Source organism: Lissotriton vulgaris, chromosome 12 (assembly GCF_964263255.1).
Source record: "Lissotriton vulgaris chromosome 12, aLisVul1.2, whole genome shotgun sequence".
NCBI classification, from domain to species: Eukaryota; Metazoa; Chordata; class Amphibia; order Caudata; family Salamandridae; genus Lissotriton; species Lissotriton vulgaris.
In genome coordinates this window covers 675,654,721-675,681,151 of record NC_141700.1, presented here as the reverse complement: position 1 = coordinate 675,681,151, position 26,431 = coordinate 675,654,721, and the positions used below count along the sequence as shown (strand labels likewise).

General features: G+C 44.5%; 1 protein-coding gene across 1 annotated transcript in view; it reads left to right on the top strand.

Annotated features, from left to right (window-relative positions):
• The first annotated feature begins 13,360 nt into the window (after positions 1-13,360).
• IRF8 (interferon regulatory factor 8) overlaps positions 13,361-26,431 on the top strand; it is a 29,846-nt gene continuing 16,775 nt past the window's right edge. Inside the window, exons 1-3 of the mRNA XM_086945855.1 lie at positions 13,361-13,469; positions 19,745-19,919; positions 25,651-25,834. Of these exons, the coding sequence (XP_086801981.1) occupies positions 19,746-19,919; positions 25,651-25,834 (358 nt within the window). The 5' untranslated portion in view covers positions 13,361-13,469; position 19,745. The remainder of the gene's footprint in view (positions 13,470-19,744; positions 19,920-25,650; positions 25,835-26,431) is intronic.

Below are 26,431 nucleotides of genomic sequence, written 5' to 3'. Positions count from 1 at the left end.
ATCTGTCATATTTGGTATCTTTGAAATGGTAATGATAAATCCTCTTTACTGGTAAAGTCAAATTTTTGTTACTACTTTAAAAATGGCACTTTAAGAAAGATGTCGTATTTGGGGGCTGGACCCTTTTAAAGCAACTATGTTGGGCCTGTTAGAGATAAATATTAAACAAATTACCCTAGCTGCATTTATTCAAAACTTTATTTTTCCAAGGCCAAGTAAATAATTTTCTTGACCTGTGAATGTATTCACTTTGATTTCAAAACTTTTGCATGCAATTTATACACTTTAAACATTTCTTTTGGCTACATTCAGAAAATCAAAACATATATTCACACTATAAAACACAGGACTCTGACATTACTGATGATATTACTTAGAAAACAACAACATATATTTTTCAAAATGCCCTCTTATGACCAGTAAGAAAATCACCAAGATGCATAGGTTGGCACTGCTAAAATTATTTAGGCAACAATCTTCTTGCTATTTATGACCTTGGGGGTTCTAGGACAGTTCTGTTCCAGTATACTGTACAATCCTGTGTCCTTTTGAAGATTTTGAACCTCTTATTTTGGGGGCTTTTCTCCAGGACCCTGACTGGTTATGATTCTTGTACACATCAGTCTTCTGCACAGAAGACTCTCTCTGATTCCTGCTCACAACAGTCTTCTGCGCAGAAGACTGATGTGATCAGGAATCAGAGAGATGCTGGGCCCCGCTACAAATGCAAAAAGAAAATTAAAAACTTTGAAGGTAGACAAAAGAAAGCCGATTGAAAATGATGGAAGAATCCTGGTAAAGCAAGATGCATACATTTTAACTCAAAAAGAACGAGAATCATAATCAGTCAGGGTCCTGAAGAAAACCCAAAAGAATTAAGAGCTTGGAAATGCATCGACAGAAACCTTGGGGAGTGTCTTCATTAGATAAAAGTTGTACAGTAGACTTCTTAAAAAGGACACAAGAATTATTTAGTCTCCTGGAACAGAACTGTCCTAGAACCCGCAAGGTCATTAATAGCAATAAGGATTTTGCCTAAATAATTTTAGTAATGCCACCCTCTGCATCTTGGTCATTTTCTAACTGTTTTTGCCAACCCAGTCCTGGGCCTTTGGAAGTAGGAATAAAGTGCTGCTCCAGAATCTATACATCGACGCCGTTGCACTGATCAGAATCAAAGCATCTCCCTTGACGCCGGCGCATTGCTGCTGCTGCAAGGATCAAGTACATCCCTTCGCTGATGGTGCCGCCCTTCACCTTCATTCCAGATGCATCTTTGACTTTGCGCTGCCTGGAACCGACGCATCACATCCATCCTAAGGACGACGACAACACATTGCCCCTCTGCCCCCCACATTGTCCTTGAGGTTGAAACATTCAAAGTACTGTTTCAACAGACCCCGGCTTGTCCCTGTATCCGACCCACGCTCCATTGTGGCGGGCCTGAACTTTCAGATTTGTCCCGGTCTACCACGACCAGATAGCCCCAGTTATCGCTTTATGCTTTTAAGCACCATGTTTTGGTTTATTCTTTGAAAATTAATAACTTTGGTAATACCAATTAGATTTTTCTTGTTTTGGTCTTGTTTTATTCATAAATAATGTAAACTATTTTTATAAACTGATGTGGTGTCATTGTGTGTTGTTTTCAGTGTTACTGTTTGGAGTGTTGCACAAATACTTTACACATTGCCTCTTAAGTCAAGCCTGACTGCTCTGGGCCAAATTACCAGAGGGTGGGTACAGGCCAATATATGATGTGAATCTGACTTACCTTGACTAGTATTGTGGTTCCTGCTCAGACAGAGTGCATACCTCCGCCAACCAGAAACTCACTTTTTCTAACAAGCCCCAAGGGGTTATGGTGCACAAAAAGATAGTGCATGTATGGGGCTCAAAGTAATCAAAGCTAAACCTCAGCCACATTTATTGTCACATATGACATTAGAAGCAGTTAATGCCAGGCACACAAAGTTACAAAGATGATGAGTGGAGCCCTTGCCCACACTTCAAAACCCAGCTCACTATAATTTTCACTGGTGGGTGGGGCAGACGACGAGAGCTTTATTCTGACTCAGAGGTTTTGTAACGTCGGGCATGAAGACCATATTCCAACTAGAGATTAGACGCAGCATGCCCTCGATGCACAGTGAAAACTAAGTTCCCCATTGTTGCGGTCCGTGCTGCTATCAGTGGCTATAGCCTGCACTGAAAGCCTTGGGAAGAAATGACATAAATAAAGAGAAAGAGGCCAATGCAAAAAGGACCAACACTATTCCCATCAGCTTCCTTGTAATTCATGATCCACTGGAAGTGCCCTTGCCTCCTTCTCCCAACCAATGCCAAACAAAATGTGCAACAGAGTTGGCCCTCACAGATGGTGCATGTAAGTAAAAGCATGAGTTCTAATGATGTCAAGTTGAAATATATGTTAACAAACATACCTTCTCCAATTCAGTAACTCTGCCAGGATGTGTTTCTCAGCAGGTGATGTTGTGGTGCATACCGGAAAGAGCTAACACAAATGCCACAAAGTGAGAGTTACCTGTGAGACAAATTATTTCAGAACAGGTATGAGGGCTGGCTTGTGGGACCGTCTTGATTTTTGTAGGCTTATCTGCTTCCTGACACCCTTCAATGCCCTTGACCCCTGGCAAATTTATGAATAGTTTTCAAAATGTATTTAGGACAAGACACTTAGAAACAGCTCACCCAGTTCAATTCTGAAGACCTGGCAACTGAAGATGCAATTTACTTTGTGTACTTATGGTTGCTGCCTCACTCATCTCCCTCATTTGCTTCTAAATAGACCAACCACATTATGTTGCTATGTACTACTGGTTGCTATGTAAAGTATATACTGTTTGAAAGAGTACAATAAAAAAACATGAATTCTTTACTTAGACAATAAAGTAAATTAGGCAACAACACTGCGCTTCACTGGGGTATTTAGCTCATCTTTTAAAATGGGAAGCATTAACTCCACAACACAGTTTGGTTTGGTGCTCATAAAGTGTGGTATTGATAAAGTTTGACTTATAAAATCGTGCCGTAATTGTTAAGAGTTTTCTACATGGACATCACTGGGCCATTGTTTAGTTACTGTTAAAAAAATCATCATAAAGTCTATGACTAATTTTAATTTCTTATCATGTACCCCTCCCTCTCGTTCGACTGTCAATATAACAAGGTCATCTTTATATTTCAGAAAAGGGCACAATTCCATTTTTATTTTCATTCCCCACTAATTTCCCAGGTTAAGACCTACAAAGAGGCATTCTAGGATTTTCTGTGTGGTACACTACAATTGTGCAGCTTTACAAATCAATGGGGTATGATTTGTGGCTTCATCAGATCGGTATCTGAGAGGGCGTCCTCAAATGGATCAAATCCTACCTCACCGGAAGAACTCAGAGAATCAGCCTATCACCTTTCACCTCAGAACCTAAGAACAAGGTTTATCCCTCAGCCCTATTCTGTTCAACTCCTACATGACCCTCCCGGCCAACATTTATTTGTATTTATTTTCGGAGTGTTAAATAGCGCTTACAAGACCCAAAGGGGTATCAGAGCGCTTTACAGCATACCTGTAAAGAAACATAAACATTAGAATACAGTGAGTAGCATCAGAGTGCTGGAGGGCCTATAGTTCGAGGTCATTGACCAGATGCATGGAGATGACGCTTGAGGAGAAATTCTTTTAGTTGTCGCTTGAAGTTCGTGAAGGAGGGATTGGTTCGGATGTGGGTAGGGAGAGAGTTCCAGATTTTTGTGGCATTCACTGAGAAAGAGCGGGAGAGGGCTTTTTGTTTTTGCCTTTTTGGGGGGATTAAGAGGAGCGAGTTGGAGCTTCTTAGGTTTCTTGATTGTCCAGCTTTTGTGAGTTTGACTGCGAGGTACTCCGGTTTGCCTGTGTGTAAGGCTTTATGGGTGAGACGGGCCGTTTTGAAAGCACAGCGTCCTTCGATGGGTAGCCATATTAGGGTCTGTAATGCAGGGGTGATGTGGTTGTATTTCTTGGTACCTGTAACCATTCTTGCTGCTGAGTTTAGGGTGGTTTTTATGGGGGCTATGTGTGTTTTAGGTGTCCCAGTTAGTGTGGAATTTCCATAGTCATCTAGACAGAACTAGAGATTGGGTTGAGATTTTTAGGTCATTAGGGGGTATGAAAGTTTTGATTTTGTTGAGGAGTTTTAGGCTGTAGAGGGCGCCTTTTGCTGTGGAGTTTATGTGAGAGCTCATGTTAACATTTGTGACAAGAGAGATCCCTAGTGATTTAGCTATTTTCACTGGAGTAAGTTTGCAGTTTAGAGAGTCAAGGTTGTTTATCCATTCTTGGATCTGAGGGGGTTGTTCATGATTGGAGAAGACAAGGATTTCGTTTTTTTCTTGTTCGAGTTTGAGGTGGTTAGCCAATTTTCTACTTTAGAAAGCGTGGAGTTGAGTCGAAGGATGTCATTGAGGGAGTATACCTCGAGGTATAGCTGGGTGTCGTCAGCATAGAGGTGGTAGGTGATGTTTGCTTGTTTTAAAATGGTAGTGAGCGGTTCCATGTAAATGTTGAAGAGTGTGAGGGAGAGTAGTGAACCTTGAGGGACACCTCAAATTGAGGAGGAGGTGTCAGACATCGAGTTTTTGATTTTTATACTTAGAGAGCTATTATGTAGAAATGAGGAGAACCATTTTAGGACGTTGCCATCTGCTCCGATATGCTTTTGTACCTTGTCTAGGAGTAGAGTGTGGGCAATTGTGTCAAAAGCAGCAGATAGGTCAAGGAGGACAAGTAGGCAGCATTTGTTAGAGTCAAGTGAGTTGTGAATGTCATCGGTTACGCTCAGTATAGCGGTTTCTGTGCTGCATCCCTTTCTGAACCCGGATTGGTGTGAGTCATGTAGGTTGTTAGATTCCAGGTGATGGTTCAGTTGGACGAGAACGCATTTCTCCAGGATTTTAGCTAGGAAAGGGGGGTATGTGATGGGCCAAAGATTTTTTAGATCATTTGGGTCAGCATCTGGTTTTTTTTAGAAGGGGGGTGACTAGGCCTTGTTTGAGGCAGTCGGGCATCAGACAATTGTTTAGGGAGCTGTTGATGATCTCTGTCCACAGTGGGGTTAGGGTGGGGTTGAGGGTCTTTGCCAGGGAGGCGCGTAGAGGGTCTGTATAGTGGTTGGAGGGTTTGGAGCTGGCAATCTCCTTAGAAATGTCCTCTTTGGAGAAAGATTTGAAGTCCTCCCAATGCTTGGGGGAAGATGGCAATCCTGGGTGAGCTCTTATTTTGTTGGTTGACAGAAGGGGGGTCTCGGCTTCGGGGAGAATGTCGTGAACTAGGGTTGGGTTAGGTTGGGTTGGGTTAGATCTCATTATGGGTGACGATTTGCTGTGTTCGGATTGAGGGTGTTGTTCTAGGGAGAGCTCGATATTGGTGATTTTGTCATTGAAGAATTTGGCCAGGTTGTTGCACTGAATTTTGGAAGCAGGGGGGTTAGCTTTGGTGGGTTTGGAGGTCTGCTTCTGGATGATTTTGAAAAGTTTTTTGGGGTGGTTTTTGGCTTGTCTAGTGCACTCCGGAAGAAAGAGGCTTTTTCCTTGATTATGTGCTTTTTGTAGTTACCGCGTTCTTTTCAGAGCTGGGAGAGGTTGGTTGAGGATGGGTTTCCTCTCCAGAGTCTCTCCGCAGCTCTTACTTTTCTCCTTTCTGAGTTGAGGTGTTTGTTGAACCAGGCTTGGGAGGGATCTCTCGGATCCTTTTAAGTTTCAAGGGGGCTAGTTGGTCAAGAGCAGTTGTCACTGTCCTGTTGTACAGAGTAGTGAGCTCGCCCGTGTTGAGGTTGCCTGTGGAAGGTGGGAGAAGTGATGGCATGGTTTCTTCACGGACAAGGAGGGGGATGGCCTTGAGGTTTCTGCTCCTTTGATGGGTAATTTGCGTTTTGACTGGTGGGGCTGCGGTTTGATTGATGTTGAATCTAATGATGTGGTGGTCTGACCAGTTGATTGGGAGAATGTTAATGATGGTTATTTTTTTCATTTTTGGCTATGATTGCATCTAGGGTAGAGCCCTTGTAGTGGGTTTGACCCTTGCAGTGTTGGGTGAGTTCATTTGTGAGGAGGCGTTCATTTAGTGCCTGTATAACAGTGTCCTTTTCGTTAGTCTAGGGGAGGTTGAAGTCACCCAGGATGATGTTGTCGGTGTTGGCTAGAGAGCAGTGACTAAGTAGGTCCGATATTTGTTCTGTGAATGCAGGTGAATTTCCTGGGGGGTGGTAGATGAGATGGTATTTTGTTACTTTGTTGTTTTGACGTATTATGTTGGTGTTGAGGTATTCGAAGGTGGAGAAGGAGTGTGTTTTGATTTCAACTATATTGTTCTTATGGATGATGGCAATGCCTCCACCTCGTCTTTTTTGATGATGGAGAGGCCTGGGGGGACTACAAGGTCAAGGAGCGGATATGATGTTTCATTGAGCCCGGTTTCGGTGAGGAATGCAATGTCAATGTCGTGATTCAGTATGGCATCAGCCAGCTCTATAGCATGCTTGACTGCGGATCTGCAGTTTATAAGCATGCAGTTTACCCTGTCGCTGTTGGAATGGTTTTGGGGGAGGGGGGAGATTGGGGAATAGTTGTGCGTTCGCAGGGCAGTCTTGTGGACCTAGGTTGGTTGTTGGCGTTACCTATGCTGGTGATTCCCATTATGTTGGAGGTGGGATTGGGTTGTTCTGGGGTTGTAGGATTTCAACATCTTCAGAATGCATGGACTGAACATCATTCCCTTTGTAGATGACACCCAACTAATCCTCTATCTGAAGAACCATACACCATGGGGGCCAACTTCCACCGGTGCATGACCAGGGCTGCGGATGGGATGCAAAATAGATACCTCAAACTCAACATGGGCAAATTAGAAGTACTGAACTTCAGGAATAACACCTCCCTGCGTAATGGCTCCGGGTGGCCGGCTGAACGAGTACGATCACCCGCTCCAACAGACCACACCCAGAACCTTGGCATCATCCTGGACAGCAAACTCATCATGAAAACCCTGATCAATTCATTCTCCTTCACCTGCTTCCTCACTCTTCGCAAGCTCTGAAAGATCTTCAAATGGAACCAAGTCAGCACCAGACCGACCTTCACTCAAGCTGTCGTCACTAGCCGCTTGGAATACTGCAATGCACTCTAGGCTGGAATCACCACACACCCCCTGAAGAGGCTGCAGACCGCAGACCATACAGAACTCAGTGGCCAGACTCATCCTCTACCTCCCCAAACAGACCCACCACACCTCACTTTAAGAAACTGCAGTGGCTCCCCGTTCACAAGAAATGTCAATTCAAGAAGCAGACTCTGGTCACTGTAACAGATGACATTCGATTGCAGGCAGACGCTGGTCGTGCAGTAATTCTCATACTGCTCGACCTGTCTGCCTCATTCGACACCATCTCACACTAGATTTTGATAGATAGACTGCACTCAATAGGCATTCAAGACACAGCCTTAGAATGGTTGAGAAATGTTCTCAAAGACAGGACACAAACAGTAAACCTTGGCTCCTTTAAAATCCAAAACCACCTTAGTAACTAAAGGGGTACCCTAGGGCTCCTGCCACAGTCCCACCGTTTTCAATGTGTATATCGCTCCCCTTGCTGTGCTTCTCAGGAATATCGGGTTCAATCCGATTTCCTACGCAGACGATACACAACTACTCCTGGCCTATGACAAGGATACCCCCAATATCCAGACGAAATTTGGGGAGGGCATGAAAACGATAACATCCTGGATGAGCTACAACTTCTTGCAGCTAAACACAGGAAAACCCGAAATCATGCTCTTTAAAGATGCAGTCACTAGCTGATCCCCCATCTGGTGGCCAGAAAAACTTGAACCAGCGCCTTCGCCTAAACCGGTAGTTAAAAACTTGGGAGTCCTTATCGACAATAACCTGAATCTAGATGACCACATAGCAGCAACCAAATGAGCTTGCTTTCATGCCCTCAGCCTGCTTCGTAAAGTCTTCCACTTTCTCCCCTCTTAAACACATAAGACCCTGATTCACGCATTAGTACTCAGCCGCCTGGATTTCAGCAAAACTCTGCTGATCTCCGCTAAAGACTCTGCCTTACAGAGTCTACAGGTGGTGCAGAATACATCAGCCCATTTAGTAACCAGTACCCCCTACCGCACCCCTTCTCTTCCTCTCCTGCGTAAACTCCACTGGCTACCAATCCGTAAAAGAATTCATTTCAAAGTCTGCTGCATAGTATTCAAAGGCCGAAACCAGCTGGGTCCGGCCTATTTGGCCGACAAACTGATTAAATACACACCTGGGCACACCCTTTGTTCAGAAGGGAAAGGCCTTCTTGTCATCCTTCGCATCAGACAAACCTGACTGGGAGGCAAATTATTCTCTTATCTTGCTCCCAACCTCTGGAATCAATTACCCCTGGATATCCGCCTTTCCACCAACTACCTAGGCTTCAGGAAAAAACTAAAAACTCTGTTGTTCTAATAACACTGTCTGCACTACCTCTTCACGTCCTCAGCGCGGAGATACCCCATCTGGGGTAATTCAGGTGCTCTACAAATGATACAAATAAATAAATAAATGGACTCATACTTACAAAGCCCTGAACAATCAAGGACCAGCATACATCATCACTGCCTGAGCTTCCACCAGCCCTCCAGACACCTATGCTCCACACCCCTCTATCTCGCTCACAAGCTCTACATGCCCAAAAGCAACAGTGGAGGATGTTCTTTGTGCCTCACCTCAAAGTCCTGGAACAGCATCCATTTCCGCACCTCACCCTCCCTTCAGGAAACCAGGAAGGGACCTAAGACCTGGCTGTTCAACTGATTCCATGGGAGCAGTGGGGCTCTCAGTGCCTGAATACCCTTGTGTGAGATTCATGAGCGGCCCGTGCAGTTAAGAGCGATTGGGTCGGGTATGGGGGGGATTCAACAGATGACCACGAGGGAATATTAAATAAATAATCAATTTTTCTTTGTTGTCTGTTGAAATCCCCCCCACCACTCTTACCTGCACGGGTCGCAACTGGGGTGATTAGCAGCGTTATATAAATACTGTTTGAATGATTTATTGATAGAGGACCACACCGCAGACCTCCGTCAGAATTAAAAGGATACACTCAGTTTCTATTTTCCCTCAGTTGTTAAAGATCGTGGTGGGATCGATTTATAAAAGCATTTATGAGTATGGGAAGCTGTACTTCTCCAGTACTTTTGCACACACTCTTACATGCCTTTTTGATTCGATCCCATCAATGCGTGACTTTGGTACCCGTGCTAAACCTGTTCTTCAAACCTTTCTCTGGCCTTGATTATTGTAGCGCTGCTACTCTTTCTCACTGGGGGCTAGTGTTGGCGCATACACAAAGCACAACCACTCTGGTATCACTATGTGGGCCGGAAGTCCAGAGCAACTTCTGCTCGTTTCTTTAAGCTCTCTGGCCACACCTGGCCAGAGAGTGATACAACGTGTGGGAGCCCTTCTGGGCCAGCTTCCGGGGATTTAGATCATTACAATCAGTCTGATGAAAAAACTGGAGGGTCTCTCAAAGGGGCATGGCCAATGTAATTAAGGGCATGGATTAAAAACACGTAAGCTAAAAATCTGTGCTTAGCATAGTGTGCCGCCCGCCTTGCATTTTGCTGTTTCTGTCGTTGCATCTAGCTATATTATACAACAAGTAACATCATAACTACAACTCAGGACTATTGGCTTTGTCAATGGTTGTTAGTTGCATAAGATGAATAAGCAGCAACTGTGGCTTGTATATAGTGAAAAAGTTTCCACCTAAATCCCAGGTGACACCACAACAATGTTGCTGCTCCTGAGTTTCAAAAAGAAAGGAAATCCAGAGAGAAAATGATTCTCTTAAAAGGATTTCCCTTCCCCTTCAATGCTCACCTGGCATGAAGTCATGCCGCAAATTCTCCACTAGTGAGAAGTGAGCAGTGTGAGCACACCACACTAGTGAGAAGTGAGCCGCACACATGGATATGCCTGCTGTCACTAAAGTCCGGGAAAAAACGGGTCGCCTGTGCCAGAGCACAAAACAGAGCCCGAAAGAGACCGGTTTCGAGGCCCCCTTTAAAAAACTGCCGGTGCTCAGACCCGGTGAGACCTGGCCCACTCCTGATTACAATTATGACCTGAGATTTGATCATCTAAAACTAGGCACAATTCTACGACCCTACTTTTCAGCAAATCTTTATAAGTTGTAATAAGAGTCCTCTCCCATTAAAACGCTAGTCGAACTTGAAGTTTCCTTTGAAAAGTTGGAGGGGGCGTATATAGGGTGACCAACCGTCTGTAAATTTCACGGACCGTCCGTAATTGGGACCTCGCGTCCGTTGTCCGTGAGGATCCCTTTTAAGGACGCCTTTTGTCCGTAATTTTGGCCTTGCAGGGAGCAGTACTGCTCCCCTGTGAGAGGCCTCCCCCTTCCCCCCCCCCCCCACTCCCCCCTCCTTTGATGGGGCGCCTCGCGCTCCTCCTGGAGCACAAGAGCAGCCCCACCCGCCCATTGTCATTCTGTATGCCGGCTGATTGCCACATACAGAATGACAATGTGGCAGTCTGGGGGCGCTAAAGCATGTGGTGGCCTCCTCCTACCTTAGTGCACAGCAGGGCAATCTGTTAGAAAAAAGCTAAAACGTCCATGCAGCAACGTGAAAAAATTGTTTATTTAAAGAAGTCTGAAGAACAAGTTAAAAAGAAGGGGTCATCGTTCTTTTACTGTCCCATCATTTTAGAGGGAGGTATTTTCAATATTATATTTAAAAAAAGCACTTGTTACTGCTTTTTTTTATTTTAAGCAACTAACACCCATTGACAAAGCCAATAGTCCCGGCTTCTTGTTGGTGTAATGATACTTGCTGCATTATACATCTGGATGCAATGACAGAAACAACATAATACCCGTCGGGCGGAAGACTATGCTAAGCGCATATTTTTTACCTAGGTGTTTTAAACCACGCCCTTAATTACATCGAACACACACTTTGAAGAGACCCCCAAGTTTTTTTACACCACTTAAAGGCGTGGAAACAACACCATGTCACAGTCACCTCACATCCTGGCACTGTGCATCATGCATGACTCATGATTTTTAAGTTTTCAGATTTCCTATGTGCAGGGGCATAGTGAACCCTCCCCCACCCCACACTTTAGGAACTAGAGCGAGGTGAAGTTCTTGATGGGCCTCTTCCGTCTGTGACTCTGCAGACAAAGGCTCAGCTCATAATGTGAAAAGGTGGGAAAGTAAAAAAGTAAAGGAATGTGTGAATGGCTGGATGGTTTACTGAAAGGATGAATGAAAGCGTGAATGGATAGATAATGAAAGAAAGGATGGATGGATGAGTGAATGAGTGGCAGTATGGATGAGAGAAAAGGTGAAAAGATGGATGTATGGGTGGAAGGGTTGATGATGGGCAAGTGAATGAATGTATGGATGAGTAAGTGAATGGATGGCTGGATGGGTGAAAGGGTAAATGGCTGGATGGGTGAGTGAATAGATAGATGGATGGGTGGAAGAGTGGATGGATGAGTGTACGGATGGATGGGGTGAAAGGGTGGGTAGATGAATAATGGATGGATGAGTGAAAGGGTGGATGATGGGATGGATGAGTGAAATGATGAATGAATGATATATGGTGGATAGGTTTGCAAATGGTTGAATATGTTTGGATATAGATGGGCACACAGGTGGAAGGACAGAGTGAATGGTGAAAGACTGAATGATTGATGAAAGAATGATTACACCTTGTAGCACCCATTATCTCAAGTAACATTTCCTATACAATGACTTCCATGTTAATATGAGTCATTGTCTCTATATAATGTGTGTGTGATGTAACGTACTCCGACACCCTGCCCTACATACTTGGGATGAGTAACACTATAAAAGAAATTAAATACATGAGAGACGGTCTAAGTGAAGATGAGGGGCACCATTGAAGGGTGGTAGCAAGGCCGGACTGGCCGGACCGGGCATTGGGTGTTTCCCTGGGAGGCTGGAAAGGGGGGGGGGAGCGGTTTTGTTACTGGGGCCTGGCACTGCAAACCTCCTTGTATATCCAGTAGTTTTCAATCAACAATAAAAGCGGCTTCACTTATATTCAGGTGTGGTTCACCATTGTCTGGTGACTAATGTACCTGCTGGAGCGAGATGCAAATTTATTTTGAATCGTCTAAGGTTGCAAGCTGCGGCAATACTGAAAAACCGTGACGTGCACGGTTGTCTCAACCTAATATAAACTTATTTTGACTTTTACTTAGGTGGTTGTCTATTTACTTAATTATACACTATTGCGCGACCACCTCTGACGTGTCTGTAAAACGTAACTTTTGTCCCGAAGTTTTGTCCTGAAATTTGACCCTTTGTCCTGAATTTTTGTCCTGAATTTTGTCCCTTTGTCCTGAATTTTTACACTCACCGAATTTGCACCTATGCCAGTTGGTCACCCTAGGCGATTATCAAGAAATGAGTTATTTCGAGGAAACGAGTGTAACATGTTGATCGGAACGTCCAAACGAAGGTCACTTGAGAACTATTTCCTAGGACCGGTGTCAGATCCGGGCCCTGGGTGTCAATAAAACCGTGAGAATTTTTTCGATTAAAAATTCCCTATTGCTCTGCGTGGGCGTTGGAGTCACGGATAGCCACGAGTTAAGGGACTTCCCACCTGTGCGCGTCGTGAGCCTCGGACACCTTCCTTCCGGACACGAGCTCCCCGCTTCCGACTGCGAGGAAGATTACCTCCCTCCGCGACGTAACCAGCTCAGGGCTCGTTTGCTTTTGTAACATGCCCACTTGTAATTTTCTCCTCAAGTAACGCTACTGTTCCTATTGTAAAGCGCTCTGACACCTTCGGGTAAAGTCCGCGCTATAAAAAAACCCATAAAATAAATAAATAAAAATAAATAGGAAGACAGGCTCGAAACTTAAGATATCGTTTATCACACGCTCTCGGTGACAGACACATTATTGGCGTCATGCTCTCGGGGGAGCATAGAGCGTAGGATTGCTGGGGACGCTGGCTTTCCGTTCTCCCCAAAACTTTACTCCTCCGCCAGTCTGATGCGTCACTGGATGTATGAACGCTGGAGGAGATGCGGGCGCGCAGACCAGCGCGTGGGCAGAGAAGCGTACCCCAGCGAGCGTCACCCAGGGTCACGGCACGAGGTTTGGGTTTCCCGGAAAGCCCGCTGCTGAGGAGAAGCGGCTCTGCCCTGATTGGCTAGAAGTTGAGGACCCGCACGCTCGCCCCATTGGCCGATGAGTCTGACCGTTAAAGGAAAGTGGGCAGGACCCGCCTACTGCCACAGATAATATAGTGTCACTGTGCAGTCCCTCCTGTTTGACCTGGAGACACAGCTGGGTCCCGCAGGAGCAGAGCACACGGAGCTTGTGAGCAAACAGGGAGCACAGGGCGGCAGCGTACAGGTAAGCTATTTCTCGCCAGTAACTTTTCGTCAGCCAGCAGGCTCGTTGTGTTTTACCTGTCAGCATTTTTTGGCACATAAGAGGGAGGCGTTTTTTAGGGAAATATTACACGGAGAGATTTATGTGCAAATTCAGTTGCATTGCAGCAAGGTGAATTTTAAGTGTGAGACTAAACGTTAAAGGATGTTTTACTCTGCAGAGTGGATTGCGCTGTAGGGTAGTCTAGCATGGATTGTGCTGGAAGGCTGATGTGGAATGGGTATTGGGCATGAACCTGCGCTGTGCAAAAAGTGGCATTGAATAGTGCATTGAAAAGAGATGTGCGGCGCTAAACATGGTACAGTCCAGAGGGTTGTACTTAAAAGCACTGACTGCTGGACAGTGCAGGCCAGAGCATAGCGCTGGTCAGCCCACGAGAGAGAGCAGACCCTTTTAAACAACTTGATTTGGGGTGATTGCACCGCGTGCATTGTATAGATATGTGGAATGCAGCATGGAACGGAAAATAACCTGTCTGGAATGTAGGGTACGCGTGTTTGGAGGATGGGACAGAACAGTTTGAATGTGAATACTCGATGCAGAATACGAGTGTATTCAGGTCAGAGAGAGGGCACTGCATAAAGAAGCAGCACAGAAGAATGCACTGCGCGCGGGACCGCAGCACAAAACAATGGTCTAGGCAATGTGCAAGGTGTGGCTTAATAGTACGACATATAGGCCTGGGAGGGCAAAATGTTACACCTGCGCATAATGTAAATTCGATGCAACCTAGAGTGAGTGGCTGGCTGGTCTGACCGCGAGACTGCGCGTAGGAGAATGTGGGACTGGACAGACAAGTACATCGGACTGGGCAGTGCAGAATGTGGTCTTTGGCCCCTCTGAGGAAAGAATAGGCTACGTGGGATGTGGCTGTGCAATAGGTGTCTTTCTGCGCATCTCTGCCCATTGGATAACACAGGCTCTGAGTGTGGGACTGGGTTGCACATTGGACAGGAGCATACCGAACTATGTATCACAGAAGATGGACCTAGTTGCATAGAAGGGTAGACTGCTTACTGCGAAATGTGGGGCTATGCAGTTTAGGATTGGGGGCCGGGCTGCTTCGAATGTGTGATTGTGCAAAACAAAACGTGAAACTGGGCAGCACAGGATGTGAGCACAGTGCTAACGCATGGAGAATGTGAACCCAGTGCAGAGATCGTGACTTCCTGGTAGTGGACGTATGTGTGAAGTGTTACTCAACTGCAGAACTGCAGCTTCATTTATCATTTTATGCCGACGGCATCATTGTAAAATCTCATGGAAATATCATTTTACATCACGGAGCTGTTTTATGTCTGGTGACATTTACAGACACAACTATGTATATATTTTGCGGAATTATTTGAAGTATACTGTAGTAACCCTTGTCTGTAGGGCCAACAAAGCACCGCAGTTAGGTTGGTTTATTAGCTTGGTTTCGCAGGTTCCTGTACGTGCATTTCCACTCACACAGCTGACTCCGCCGGGGAGCACCCGGCAGTGATTCATTTCTCACCTCCAAGGGAGCTTGGAGCAGGTCACCGGCTCCGGGTTTCTCACACTTGCAAGGCGGTCTCTGCTACAGCTTAAGCGGAGTGTGAGACTCCACCGCAGTTGAAATCAGGGAGGAAGGGGGTTCTGCCCCAGGTGAGTGACGCTGCGGGGCTTTCCTGCGTCTGACGTCAGGGAGGAAGCGGGGTTCTGACCCGGCTGAATGACGCTGCGGGGCCCTGCTGCAGCTGGAGGCCTTGGGGAGCAGGGGTGTCTGGGGGGAGAGATTCTGTTGCATTTGAATGCAGTTTGGGGCCCTGCTGCAGCTGGAGGCCTTGGCTGACAGGGGGTGTCCGGTGGAGGGATTCTGTTGCATTTGAATGCATTTTGGGGCTCTGCTGCAGCTGAAGGCCTTGGCTGACAGGGGGTGTCCGGTGGAGGGATTCTGTTGCATTTTAATGCAGCTTGGGGCTCTGCTGCAGCTGGAGGCCTTGGGATTCAGGGGGTGTCCGGTGGAGGGATTCTGTTGCATTTGAATGCAGTTTGGGGCCCTGCTGCAGCTGGAGGCCTTGGGAATCAGGGGGTGTCCGGTGGAGGGATTCTGTTGCATTTTAATGCAGCTTGGGGCTCTGCTGCAACTGGAGGCCTTGGCTGACAGGGGGTGTCCGGTGGAGGGATACTTTTGCATTTGAATGCAGTTTGAGGTTCTGCTGCTGCTGAAGAGTCGACATTTACAGGGCTCTGCTGTAGCAGGGGCATACCAAGAGCTCTGCAAAAGGTTTGCTTGGGGAGGGCGAGTCTGCCTTCGTTGGCTGTACTGTGGTCTTTAGTGCAGTTTACGGACAATAGGAGCTCTGCAGCAGGTGAAGACAATTTGGCCGCTCTGCTGCATCTGAACCAGCTTGAAATGTCGACTTCTGAAGCAGTTGGAGGTCACGTGAGAACATTGGGTGCTGCACTGACAGAGCAGTTGTGCGTGCTCTGCTGCAGGTGTAGAAAGCTTGGGTGCTGTGCTGCAGTCGCAGGTAGCCTGACCTCGTTATCTCCGCTGCTGTTGGACTTCCGATGAGCTCTTCGAAAGCCAAACGCAACTTCCGGGAACTTTCTGCCGCAGAATGCAGGCTGTGACAGCCGTGCTTCAAACACAGACATCCTGGTGGCTGTGATGCAGCTCGCTGCAGCAAATGGAGCTTTGATGGGTTTAGTCTGTCTGGTTACTGCAGGAACTCTGCTAGACAGACAGGCGGATACAAATGTGCACCCCTCAGACAGAGGTGTGACTTGTCGCTCTGCATACAGCAAAGAGCGTGCATAGCTTTGAAAATGCGGAAGTGGTTTGCACTTGGACCTTGAAAGGATGCAGCCCCCAGCACTGCTTGAAATGAAAAAAAAAATAAAGTGCAGACTTCCTTTCTCTCAGCACTTGTTTCCTGCAGACAAATGCTGACCATATACAATCAACGAGACTGCAGCCCTTCCTAGAAGTGGTGGCACTGTGCATAAATGCCCTGCTGTGAAGTGCCTGTCCTATCTCATAGGACCAGTGAAGCCCAGCTGAGGGGTACCATCACTGTCCAAAGTACAACAGTACTGTTGAGAAGCTTGTGTACTGTTTGATTAATGTGTAGCCGACCTGCTCAGGAGTACAGGTACTGTCCAAATGAAAGTGTCTCATCTCCGATCAGAAGATCTTGTACTGTCCTATTAAAAATAAACAAAATCCCGGTACATGCGCATTTCCAGCCTCGTCGAAGGTGGAATGGCTTGGAAGTGGGTGGCAGTCGAAAACTTTGACAAAATCTCTGATGCACTTGGTGCTAGCGGTGGGACGGGCCCCTCACAGGTGTGGGCGGTGCGAGTTGGAGCCAAATGTTGGAATACTTAATGCATACGTCAAAGCATCAGCACAGTAACTTTAATCAAACATTGTGGGATTTAAAAACAAATTTAAAGAAGGTTGCAGGATATTCTCCAAGGAGTTTTTGGACACCTAGTGACAAATGGTACCTTTAAGAGAACATTAGGTCTGTAATAAAAGTCAAAATCATGCAGCATATAGAGACTTTACAGGATACTTGTTGTACATTATATGGCAAATGGTGAACATAATCGGCCAGTGACAATGGTAAAAACTTTGTAGGATTTAATGACAATTTTGTGCAGGAATGAAGGGGCAAAAAATGACGTGCTGTCTGCTGTTTCTGATGCAGTTTGCAAAATAGAACCTAGGTCAGGGGCCCTAGTCTCGAGCTCTGGGAGTTCCCAGGTGGAACATTGTGCAAATTACAACAGCTTCAGCCAGAGCGCTCGCTACGTGCAGCATGTATGTAGATAGACCTAAAAATCTCCTGAGCACATGCTAGTTGAGCTGTAGGTGGTTGGACTGGAAGCCTCATGCCACCCGAGGTCCACAGATTGCCTCCAGAAACAGCAAATTGTTCCTATGTTGGTGTGCAGAGATGCATATTTGCTCTTAGTGTGGCAAAAATCCTTGCACCAGTCGAATGCATCACTTCACCTCTTACATGTACTCAGCTGCCAACGGTTCATCGGATCCTTGACTCAATATTGCAAAATGGAAAAAACACATTGTGCCTCTTACTAGTTCTTGCTACATTTCCTCGATTTGCTTTTTTTTTCTTAGAGGAAGTATATCTTGAAAATCACAACATTGCACTCTCTGGGTCAGGTTCAGTCTCCATTTGCTGTGAGACTAAGTGCTTCCGAAGCAACAGCATTATCATTGTATATGTCAGTGTAATAAATTTACTTTACTGGGGAATTTTTTTGTCACCGAATGTGAGAAAAAATGAAAGAACCCACTATGAAATGGGCTAATGTCTGTAGTCCCAAATCTGGCCTAACCCATTACGTAGCCTTGTAGAGACATGATAAAAATCATGTAATAGTACACAGAACACTTCACATTTTATAACAGGGTTTATATTCCTTTCCCTGATGCTGAAGAGGTGGGTCTTCAAGGTACCAGGTGGTCACCGCAGAGTGTGCGGCATTGAAAGATACTCCAAGAAGGCTTGATTCTGTTAGGCACCGTCTCTCTTACACTCACTATTAGGCTTTCAGTATCCATATTTTTTTCCGAAGTCCCCTAAAGCACAATTCTAAACCGTCCGAACTTGTTGGCCTCTTTCACTTATAAATTTATTGTTGTATTGTCGAAGTGTTGATCAACAGGTTATTGAACAAATAGAATAACATATTGTCTGCTGCATGTTGGGTCCCATTTGCTGATTGGATTCTATGGTCTTATCCTTCTTTTTAAATTGAACATTGAGTTATAAATAGGATGTGTGAAGTTGCATTTTTTCTCATGGACTTCACAAAGCTCTATGGATGTCTGCCCAGCTTCACGAAGTTAAACAAACAGAGACAAATTCGTCATAAGTTTCTCACTGCACTTAGAACAACCCTACAAAAGGTAAACGAGATAGAGAAAACGTCTACATAGATTTTTTCATCATGGCTTGGGGATGATTAGTGTGAAAATTATATTGCAAGAAAGTTAAAATGGTCTCTCAATGCGCAGGATAGCATCTCATGTTTGAAGGTGGAAATCAACTAGGAAATTTGCAAATGGTGAAAATTGGTGCCTTTGCAAAACTTTGCCATTGTACAGAAAACCTCAAACACCCAGAGTTATAACTAGTGAGGGTGGTCAGAGGTAGGTTCTTATTTTAACAGGGGGTGGGGTTACAAAAGTTATTAAAAACACATGGAGTATTTTTCGTGGGCTATTCTACTTGGTATTACAGAAGCTAAGTCAATCCCCGGGAATTATACCATTTGTTAACACGAGTCTTGTGGTGTTAAAAGTTTAATTCTCTCCACGTGTCACATTTTGGTACAAACTTCAGTTTTGACCACTATGCCAGGAGTGGGACTTTTCTGGGCACCTTTGTACATTTCTAAGTATTGTATTAGGCACAAAACAGACATAAAAAATGTTGTAAGATCCTTCAATATTTGCAGGTCGTGGTGCTACAGCATAGGAAGATGAAATAGTTTTTTGATAGTTAGAGCGGGAAGCCGTGACTAGAGCACAGAACTCTTGGTTCTGCGGCAGTCAGCTTTGCTAATAGATCATTTGATGCCCCTTTCCTAATGCAGGGTGGAGAATTCCAAGCCGTGCTGTTTTCATGAAATGTTGCTTGATGCAGAAAGTATAAGTGCTTCAGTAGCTAGACACTGCTTTTTGGTTGGAATGATATATTCACAGTAATTTTAAGTGTGCAACCACATTCATGCCAACAGCTGCCTTTTGTCCAAGTATCTGAACTCAGTAGAGTTTTCTGTACAACTTGAGCAAATGGTAAAGTATTTTCAATCAGTTTCTATTGAGTGTTCAAAGCATGTAAAGCAATGTTTTGTTGTGTGGAAATTTAAATTTATTGTTGATTCACATTGTGCAGTCTGGCTGTCATCACATCCTAGGGTGGTATGTCGGAATATCATTTACAAAAATATCGGCCCATTGGCTGAAGATTTTTTATTATTAACTCTAGCCGGCTGAAATTTTTGTAAATGGTATATGGGATGCAGTAGGTATTTCAACTCAAATTCTGAATAAAATATTCTGGTGGCACAACTCTCCGGATGAGAGCAGAAGCCAAGCTTTTCAAGACACACAATACTCAAAAATCTTTGTCACCTTATGTTTGCACCGGTAGGCAGTTCAGCATCTATTGTGCACGCCCTGTATGGCCAAAATGATTAATAAACAGCTGTACATCCATCCTTTTTAGCATGTGTGACAGGAACGGTGGAAGGCGCCTCAGGCAATGGCTGATCGAACAGATCGACAGCGGTTTGTACCCAGGACTGGTCTGGGAGAACGACGACAAGAGCATGTTCCGGATCCCGTGGAAGCATGCTGGGAAACAAGACTACAACCAGGAAGTAGACGCCTCCATATTTAAGGTAAGGCTGCTGCTTATCAACCAGTGTGACTACCCTACTGCACTATGGTTTGAAAATGTATAAACCAAAGAAGCAAGCGGGAACTAAACATCCTGTAAAACGCAGAGTCCTGGTACAAGTTCGGCCTGTAACATCCATTTGGAATTCTGGAAAGTTGTCAGTGGGTCAATGCACCTGCTGTCGAAATGTGTGGTCAAAGGATTGAATTGTGGTATGGCAGTTCAACTTTAAAAAAAAATCCTTTTGAGGTTGGTAAAATAAGTGTGAGTTTTGTTTTTAGTGCTTTTAAAGTTGATAATTTGTACGCTTAATCATTTACATGAGTATGCTATGTATTTATCTCTGCCGACTTTATTGATGAATTATTTTGCTGCACCACCGATTTTTGATTATACCCATGCCCGACCACGCAAAGTTGTACTTTCCCTATGTCTTTCATGGCCTGTTTGGCGGAATAAAGAATTATTGGTGATGAAGTGTCAGTGATTTAGACAGTAATAAGAGCTGTCTTCCCTGTATTCTTGAGATCACAGTTTCTCTGTGCCTACGATTAGATTCTGTATTAGCTCATTACTTTTGGACAATTTTAAACAATTCAGACTGTCGCTTTATCAGGTAAAAACGGTACATTGTTAAACATACATGACCAATAACTCTTAGGTTTCAAATTCCCACAAGTGGCACTGTGATTTACTGGTAAAAAACAGGGCATATATTCACTAAGGCATTACAAAGTCCCAAGCAGGATGCAAAGTGGTGCGAGTGGCACATGCTTTATACTATCTAGTGCAAAGGGTGTTTTGCTCGTGGAAGATGCATTTTTCACAGTGCAAATCCACGTTGTGACACTTTGCATCAAGGGGGATGTTACTAGGTGGGTCAGCAAAAGTACCCATAGGTTTGTCACAGGACCTAATAAACTAAGACAGCCAGTCCTGGTTTTGTGTCAGATTCAACACACTTACTATAATCAGGCACAAGGATGGGGAAATATGTTTTTTTCTCAAATTAATAGATGCATTGCATATATGCCGCGATGCACAACACACTTGTGATGCGTGGGAACTTCTGAGTTTCGCTATGCACAGGAGTTTGTGCTCGAGGTGTGCAGTTCCAATACAAATCCTTGTGTAAAAACGTGCACAGGAGATGACACCACCAGCAGCAGGTCAATCTTAGTAGATATGGCTGTTTGCTGTGTTTTGCCCCTTGTGCAACAGAGTGCAATACATTCGGATGCTGTGCTGCCTTTGCATGAACAATTTGTAAATCTGGGCTCAGAGCTTTTGTCCGGTCTAAATTTCACCAAGGCAAGATCAGGCATCAAACAATGTAGGCAATGTCACCAAAAAGGTGAACAGATTGCTATATAACAATCCATCAGGTGAAAGATTGCTCATCACCGTCAAACACATATTCCTCTTTCGATAAACATAGAGTAAGCAAGTGCAGACTGTAACATCTTTTTTTGGCTCTGATCCACTGTTTGGCTCACAATTCTCAAATGGAAATGCATCTAACGTTGGCCTTCATGTACCAGACACCACAGCAGGTGTGTAACTGAAATGGCACTCTGCAAACACAACAAACACCTTTATTATTTTATAGCTGGAATTTTGTGCAATAGGAAGGACACTCTCTTTTTGTGCACTCAATATTTCTTCTCTCAGAAGCAGCGATCTCCCTGGAACGCGTATGTAGAACTATGTGCTTTTAAAGCCAAGTTTCTTGTTATTTGGTGTGTTTTGTGCTAAAAACAAGTAGGTCGTTTTTTTATTTGGTGTGTGTTGTGCTAAAAACAAGTCGGCCTGCACCCTCAAAAAACAGATAACTCTGGGCCTTAAAATCTTGGACAAATCACTGCAGAAGTATTTTTTGGGAGGAGATCTCCGGAAACTCACTAAAACCGTATTTGTAACTGATGGACAGGCATATCACAAGAAATAATTCAGGTGGAAAAATAACCCACAGTGAATATTTTAAACATGCCCATTGTGCTGCTTAAAGGAACCAAAGCATGATATCAGATGATTTACGTACACAGTCAAGAGTCCTTGCCTCAAGTTACGTACATAATCGTTGCTTCCTAGTAAGGATGGTGTATATAAATATTGCATAGATGTGCACTGTTTGAGGCAGTGGTGAGGAGCGGCAGAACCTTAACTATTGGCAACATTAGTGATGGGCCGAGTTTTAGTTTGGGAGAGAGCTTTCACAATCTGCACAAGCCTGACTTTTCAAAGGTTTTTCTCAAATTCAGGTTTTTAACCAGTTTGGTTGTATTATTGACACTTTTCATCATACCTGTTAAAGTACTTCTTACCTGTATTTCAAGTTGAGTGGCAACATTCAAATATCATAGTAATTGAAGAGGCCGCAATATAGTGTTCTATGTACATTATTATCGATACTCCAAAAACATCGGAAAATAATTTGGAATGCCTCCAGCTTTAGCATATTTTCATTGAGAAGTGCTTGAAGGGCTTTCATTGAGAAGTGCTTGGAGGGCTTTCATTGAGAAGCGCTTGGAGGGCTTCCATTGAGAAGCGCTTGGAGGCCTTTCATTGAGAAGCGATTGGAGGCCTTTCATTGAGAAGCGCTTGGAGGCCTTTCATTGAGAAGTGCTTGGAGGCCTTTCATTGAGAAGTGCTTGGAGGGCTTTCATTGAGAAGTGCTTGGAGGCCTTTCATTGAGAAGTGCTTGGAGGCCTTTCATCGAGAAGTGCTTGGAGGCCTTTCATTGAGAAGTGCTTGGAGGGCTTTCATTGAGAAGTGCTTGGAGGCCTTTCATTGAGAAGTGCTTGGAGGGCTTTCATTGAGAAGCGCTTGGAGGGCTTTCATTGAGAAGCGCTTGGAGGGCTTTCATTGAGAAGCGTTTGGAGGCCTTTCATCGAGAAGTGCTTGGTGGCCCTTCATTGTGACGTGCTTCGAAAGATAATAGAGTCCCTTTGGGCGTAGTGTTGTGAAAAAGTCGAAATCTGATCATAATCTTTGAACACATTTGTATTCAATAGTGAACTTTTATCAATGGGCATACAATGATGACTGAAATATTTATTGTAGGTCTAGCCTTACTGATATGTCATATGAGAAAAAGAAGAGAGCAGACTGGATTCAAATCTGCACGGATGAGCTCTACTTTCATTGTTTACTTTGGGATCAGGTTCTCTGCTTTGAAACCAGAAAAAAAGAAGGGGTTACTTACTTGCAACAATTTTTTTGCATCCTAAATATATTATTGGGCTTGGAAAAGCATTTGTTGAAAGCAGTTTAAAAGTTCTTGAGTGTTGACCACAGCCGTGTGCGGAATGGTCTAAGTTGATGTCAACCTGGCACCTATAAGGTCTTACTCTAAATACACCATCTTCTTCTGAAAGTCATGAGTATTGGATTAACGTTTCTGAGAACTGTGCCTCCCATTGTACCAATGGGTGATTTCATGTCAGGCTCCAGAAACGTCAGTAAAAAATGCAGCTCAGTGGGTAAATGTATCTTCTGCAGAGATCTGTGTCTTACTGTCTGGTCATTAGTGTGAAACTAGACGGGCACTCAAGCTTTTATCCTTCCAAGGATAGCAAAGAACACTGTTAAGCAAGACAGCGATAACACTCATTATTAGCAGCACCCGCAAGTGTCAGGACTGTGGAAACATGCCAATACTATGTGGCAATTTCACAAAAAGAGAACTGAGAAACGAAACTCTTGGGATTTCTGTTTACCTAGAATCTTTGAAAGTCCCTTAGTGTGCTATTGGAGACATTGGACTGCTAGGAAGCCATATAAAACCCTATTTGTCTAGTCCACTGGGTTTGAGTGATGGGCACCAACCCAGAAGCCTGGAGGGGGATGCTTGCTGCGTTCTGCACTGACAGGCAGAACCAAAGGTGAGCCTGGTGGTGTGCAGGTTCGGTCTGGTAGAACCAACATATCTCTACCTCTGGTAGACTGAGCTTTGAAATGCTGGAAGCGGAGGGCACGATGGGCTGTAGACTGGGCAGAAGGCCTTGTAGAAATACTGCCCAGTGGATTCATTTGTAAAATGAAAAGTGCTGTGTCCCAACGTTTTTCTTAGGAGCCCTTGGCCAGCAATGTCGGTGGTGGTGAATGCCAAGGATGTCAGTCTTGATTCCACCTCATGCCTCTTTCTTCCGCCTGCATTTTTATCCTTGCTTTCTCCCTTGTCACTGTTTTTCTATCATTCTCTTCCTCCTCCTTATTCTCTTTTCTGTCTCTTGTTCTGGGTCAAAGACTTATGGTGAAAAACAAGACCCAATGCCTCGCACCTGCAACCACCAGGACACATCGAGCAATGGATCGCAGTACTGCCTTGTGGAGTACTGTGCGCACCAGACCCTTTAAAGATGGCCCAAAGGGTAGCAATGCACAAACACACCTTCTTGCATCGAAAATGAGTACATATTCAGAAGAGAATTTAAAAAGAAATGGACAGACATAGGAAGTAGAAAAATCAATCGTGAAAGCAAAGACAGAACTGCTTAAAAGGTAGAACCTATGGACCCCCAGCAGAAACTGGGCTGTCAAGATGGGGCCCTCAGTCATGGCCAGTGCAACGTTGAGACCTCAAAGGCGACTCAAAGTGTCCCATCAGGCAGTTAGCTGCGAGCAGCAAAAAGCGAGGCTTTTGGGCTATTGCCCGGAGCGGCAATGGGACAGACCACCCAAATGTAGGATAAACCTGCAAATGGTAACATGTTGCCCTATGGAGATCTTAATACCAATACTATTATGCCACTTACTCCAACAACTGCTGTAAACATATCTTCTGTTATTAAAACTCCTGGCACCACTATTACAAGCAAGCATACTACTTGCACTAGTACTACTACTACTACTACTACTACAAGCAATCCAATCCGTATGTGTTCTCCTATATGAAGAGCATTTAACACAAAAATACTATAAGTAGCGCAGAAAGTACCACCAGTTTCGCTATGATATGCATCCATATGTGTTATAGTTGTGGCCGTGTAGAAATACTGAAGGTTCTAATACCACTACTGCAACTTCCTTTACTACCTATTCCACTGCAGGTAAATCTTTAACACGTAGTCACCACTGGTACTTCCACTGTGATGTATAGGCAATGCTCCTATATTGTCTGGCTTCTGCGTTTTCCGCATAATTCTAGATTCACCACACTTGCCACACTCTCCTGAATAATCTGCAAGTTTCTATAAAAATATGGCTCTAGCTCAAGTGGATCAAAAATTTTAAAAACACATTGTCAAGCGTGGTAACCTGCAGGGCTAGACCCTTGAAGAGATACGAGTGGTCACTTTTCATTTTTTGATAGCTGTGTTTATGAGGTGAAACATTTGGACAGACAGTGTTGCTCAGACAGTGTTAATGTCGGTTATAATGTAAAAATAGAAACATATTTCTACCATTTTTCTTACTGCATTGTTTGGTCCTACTTTAGCACATAATGGCAGTAGCCCTGTGCGTAGGCTACTCTAAGAGTTCACTCAAAGTCAAATGTATGCACTACTGATTGGACCCAATACCAGTGAGGCTAGGAGAACCGAGTGCTGTAATCTCATCCCCGCTCTGAAAGCCGCCATGATCTTTAGCCCAAAGCAATTCATCCTTCCATTTTGAATATGCAATTATTGAACACTCTATGCTCCTGAAACTTGTGCTAATAATGTATCCATTGTGGAAAATGTTTTTCTTACTGTTTATTTAAAATGACTGGGTTGATATGTTTGTAGGCCTGGGCAGTGTTCAAAGGTAAATTCAAAGAAGGGGACAAAGCCGAGCCCGCCACCTGGAAGACCAGACTGCGCTGTGCCTTGAACAAAAGTCCAGACTTTGAGGAAGTGACCGACCGCTCCCAGCTGGACATTTCGGAACCCTACAAAGTGTACCGGATCGTCCCCGAGGAAGAACAGAAATGTGAGTAATGCTTAGGGTTGGGCAACCCAACCTGACTCTTCAGTATACCCCAGTGAGATAACTCAGTACGTTACAATCATGCTGCGGAAATTAGTTCACTGTGGGGCCAAATCAGTCTTTCATCCGTCCAAGGTGAACAATATGAATTGGGTTGGAAAAACAATATTTCTATTGAATCGTGGATCACTGGCAGACTTAGTTTTGCCGAGCGCAGTGTTAAGGCAGGAAGATAGAACTTTACAACACCCCTCCTGTGCAGTTGGCTCATTGCACAGAAGTTTAGTGGAAACCCATTGGTGAAACATCGCATGATGCACACTTAGACACATAAGCCTCTTTAAGGTCCTATGTGCACAATTTTCTTATTTCTTGGCAATCATGAATTCACCACAGTGAGAAAGCAGCCACATTCAGTGTTTACTATTCAGGTACCTGGACCTCAGTCACCAAAGTTCCATAGCCAAGACGCAAAACCCTCCTCACAATCAATCAATATTTGGGATGCCTTGAGTCAATTGAGAGGCCAAGGAATGAATGAGCAGAGTTTTAAATACCAGCTCTCCCACGCATCCTTTGTACATCATCAGGGAATAATAA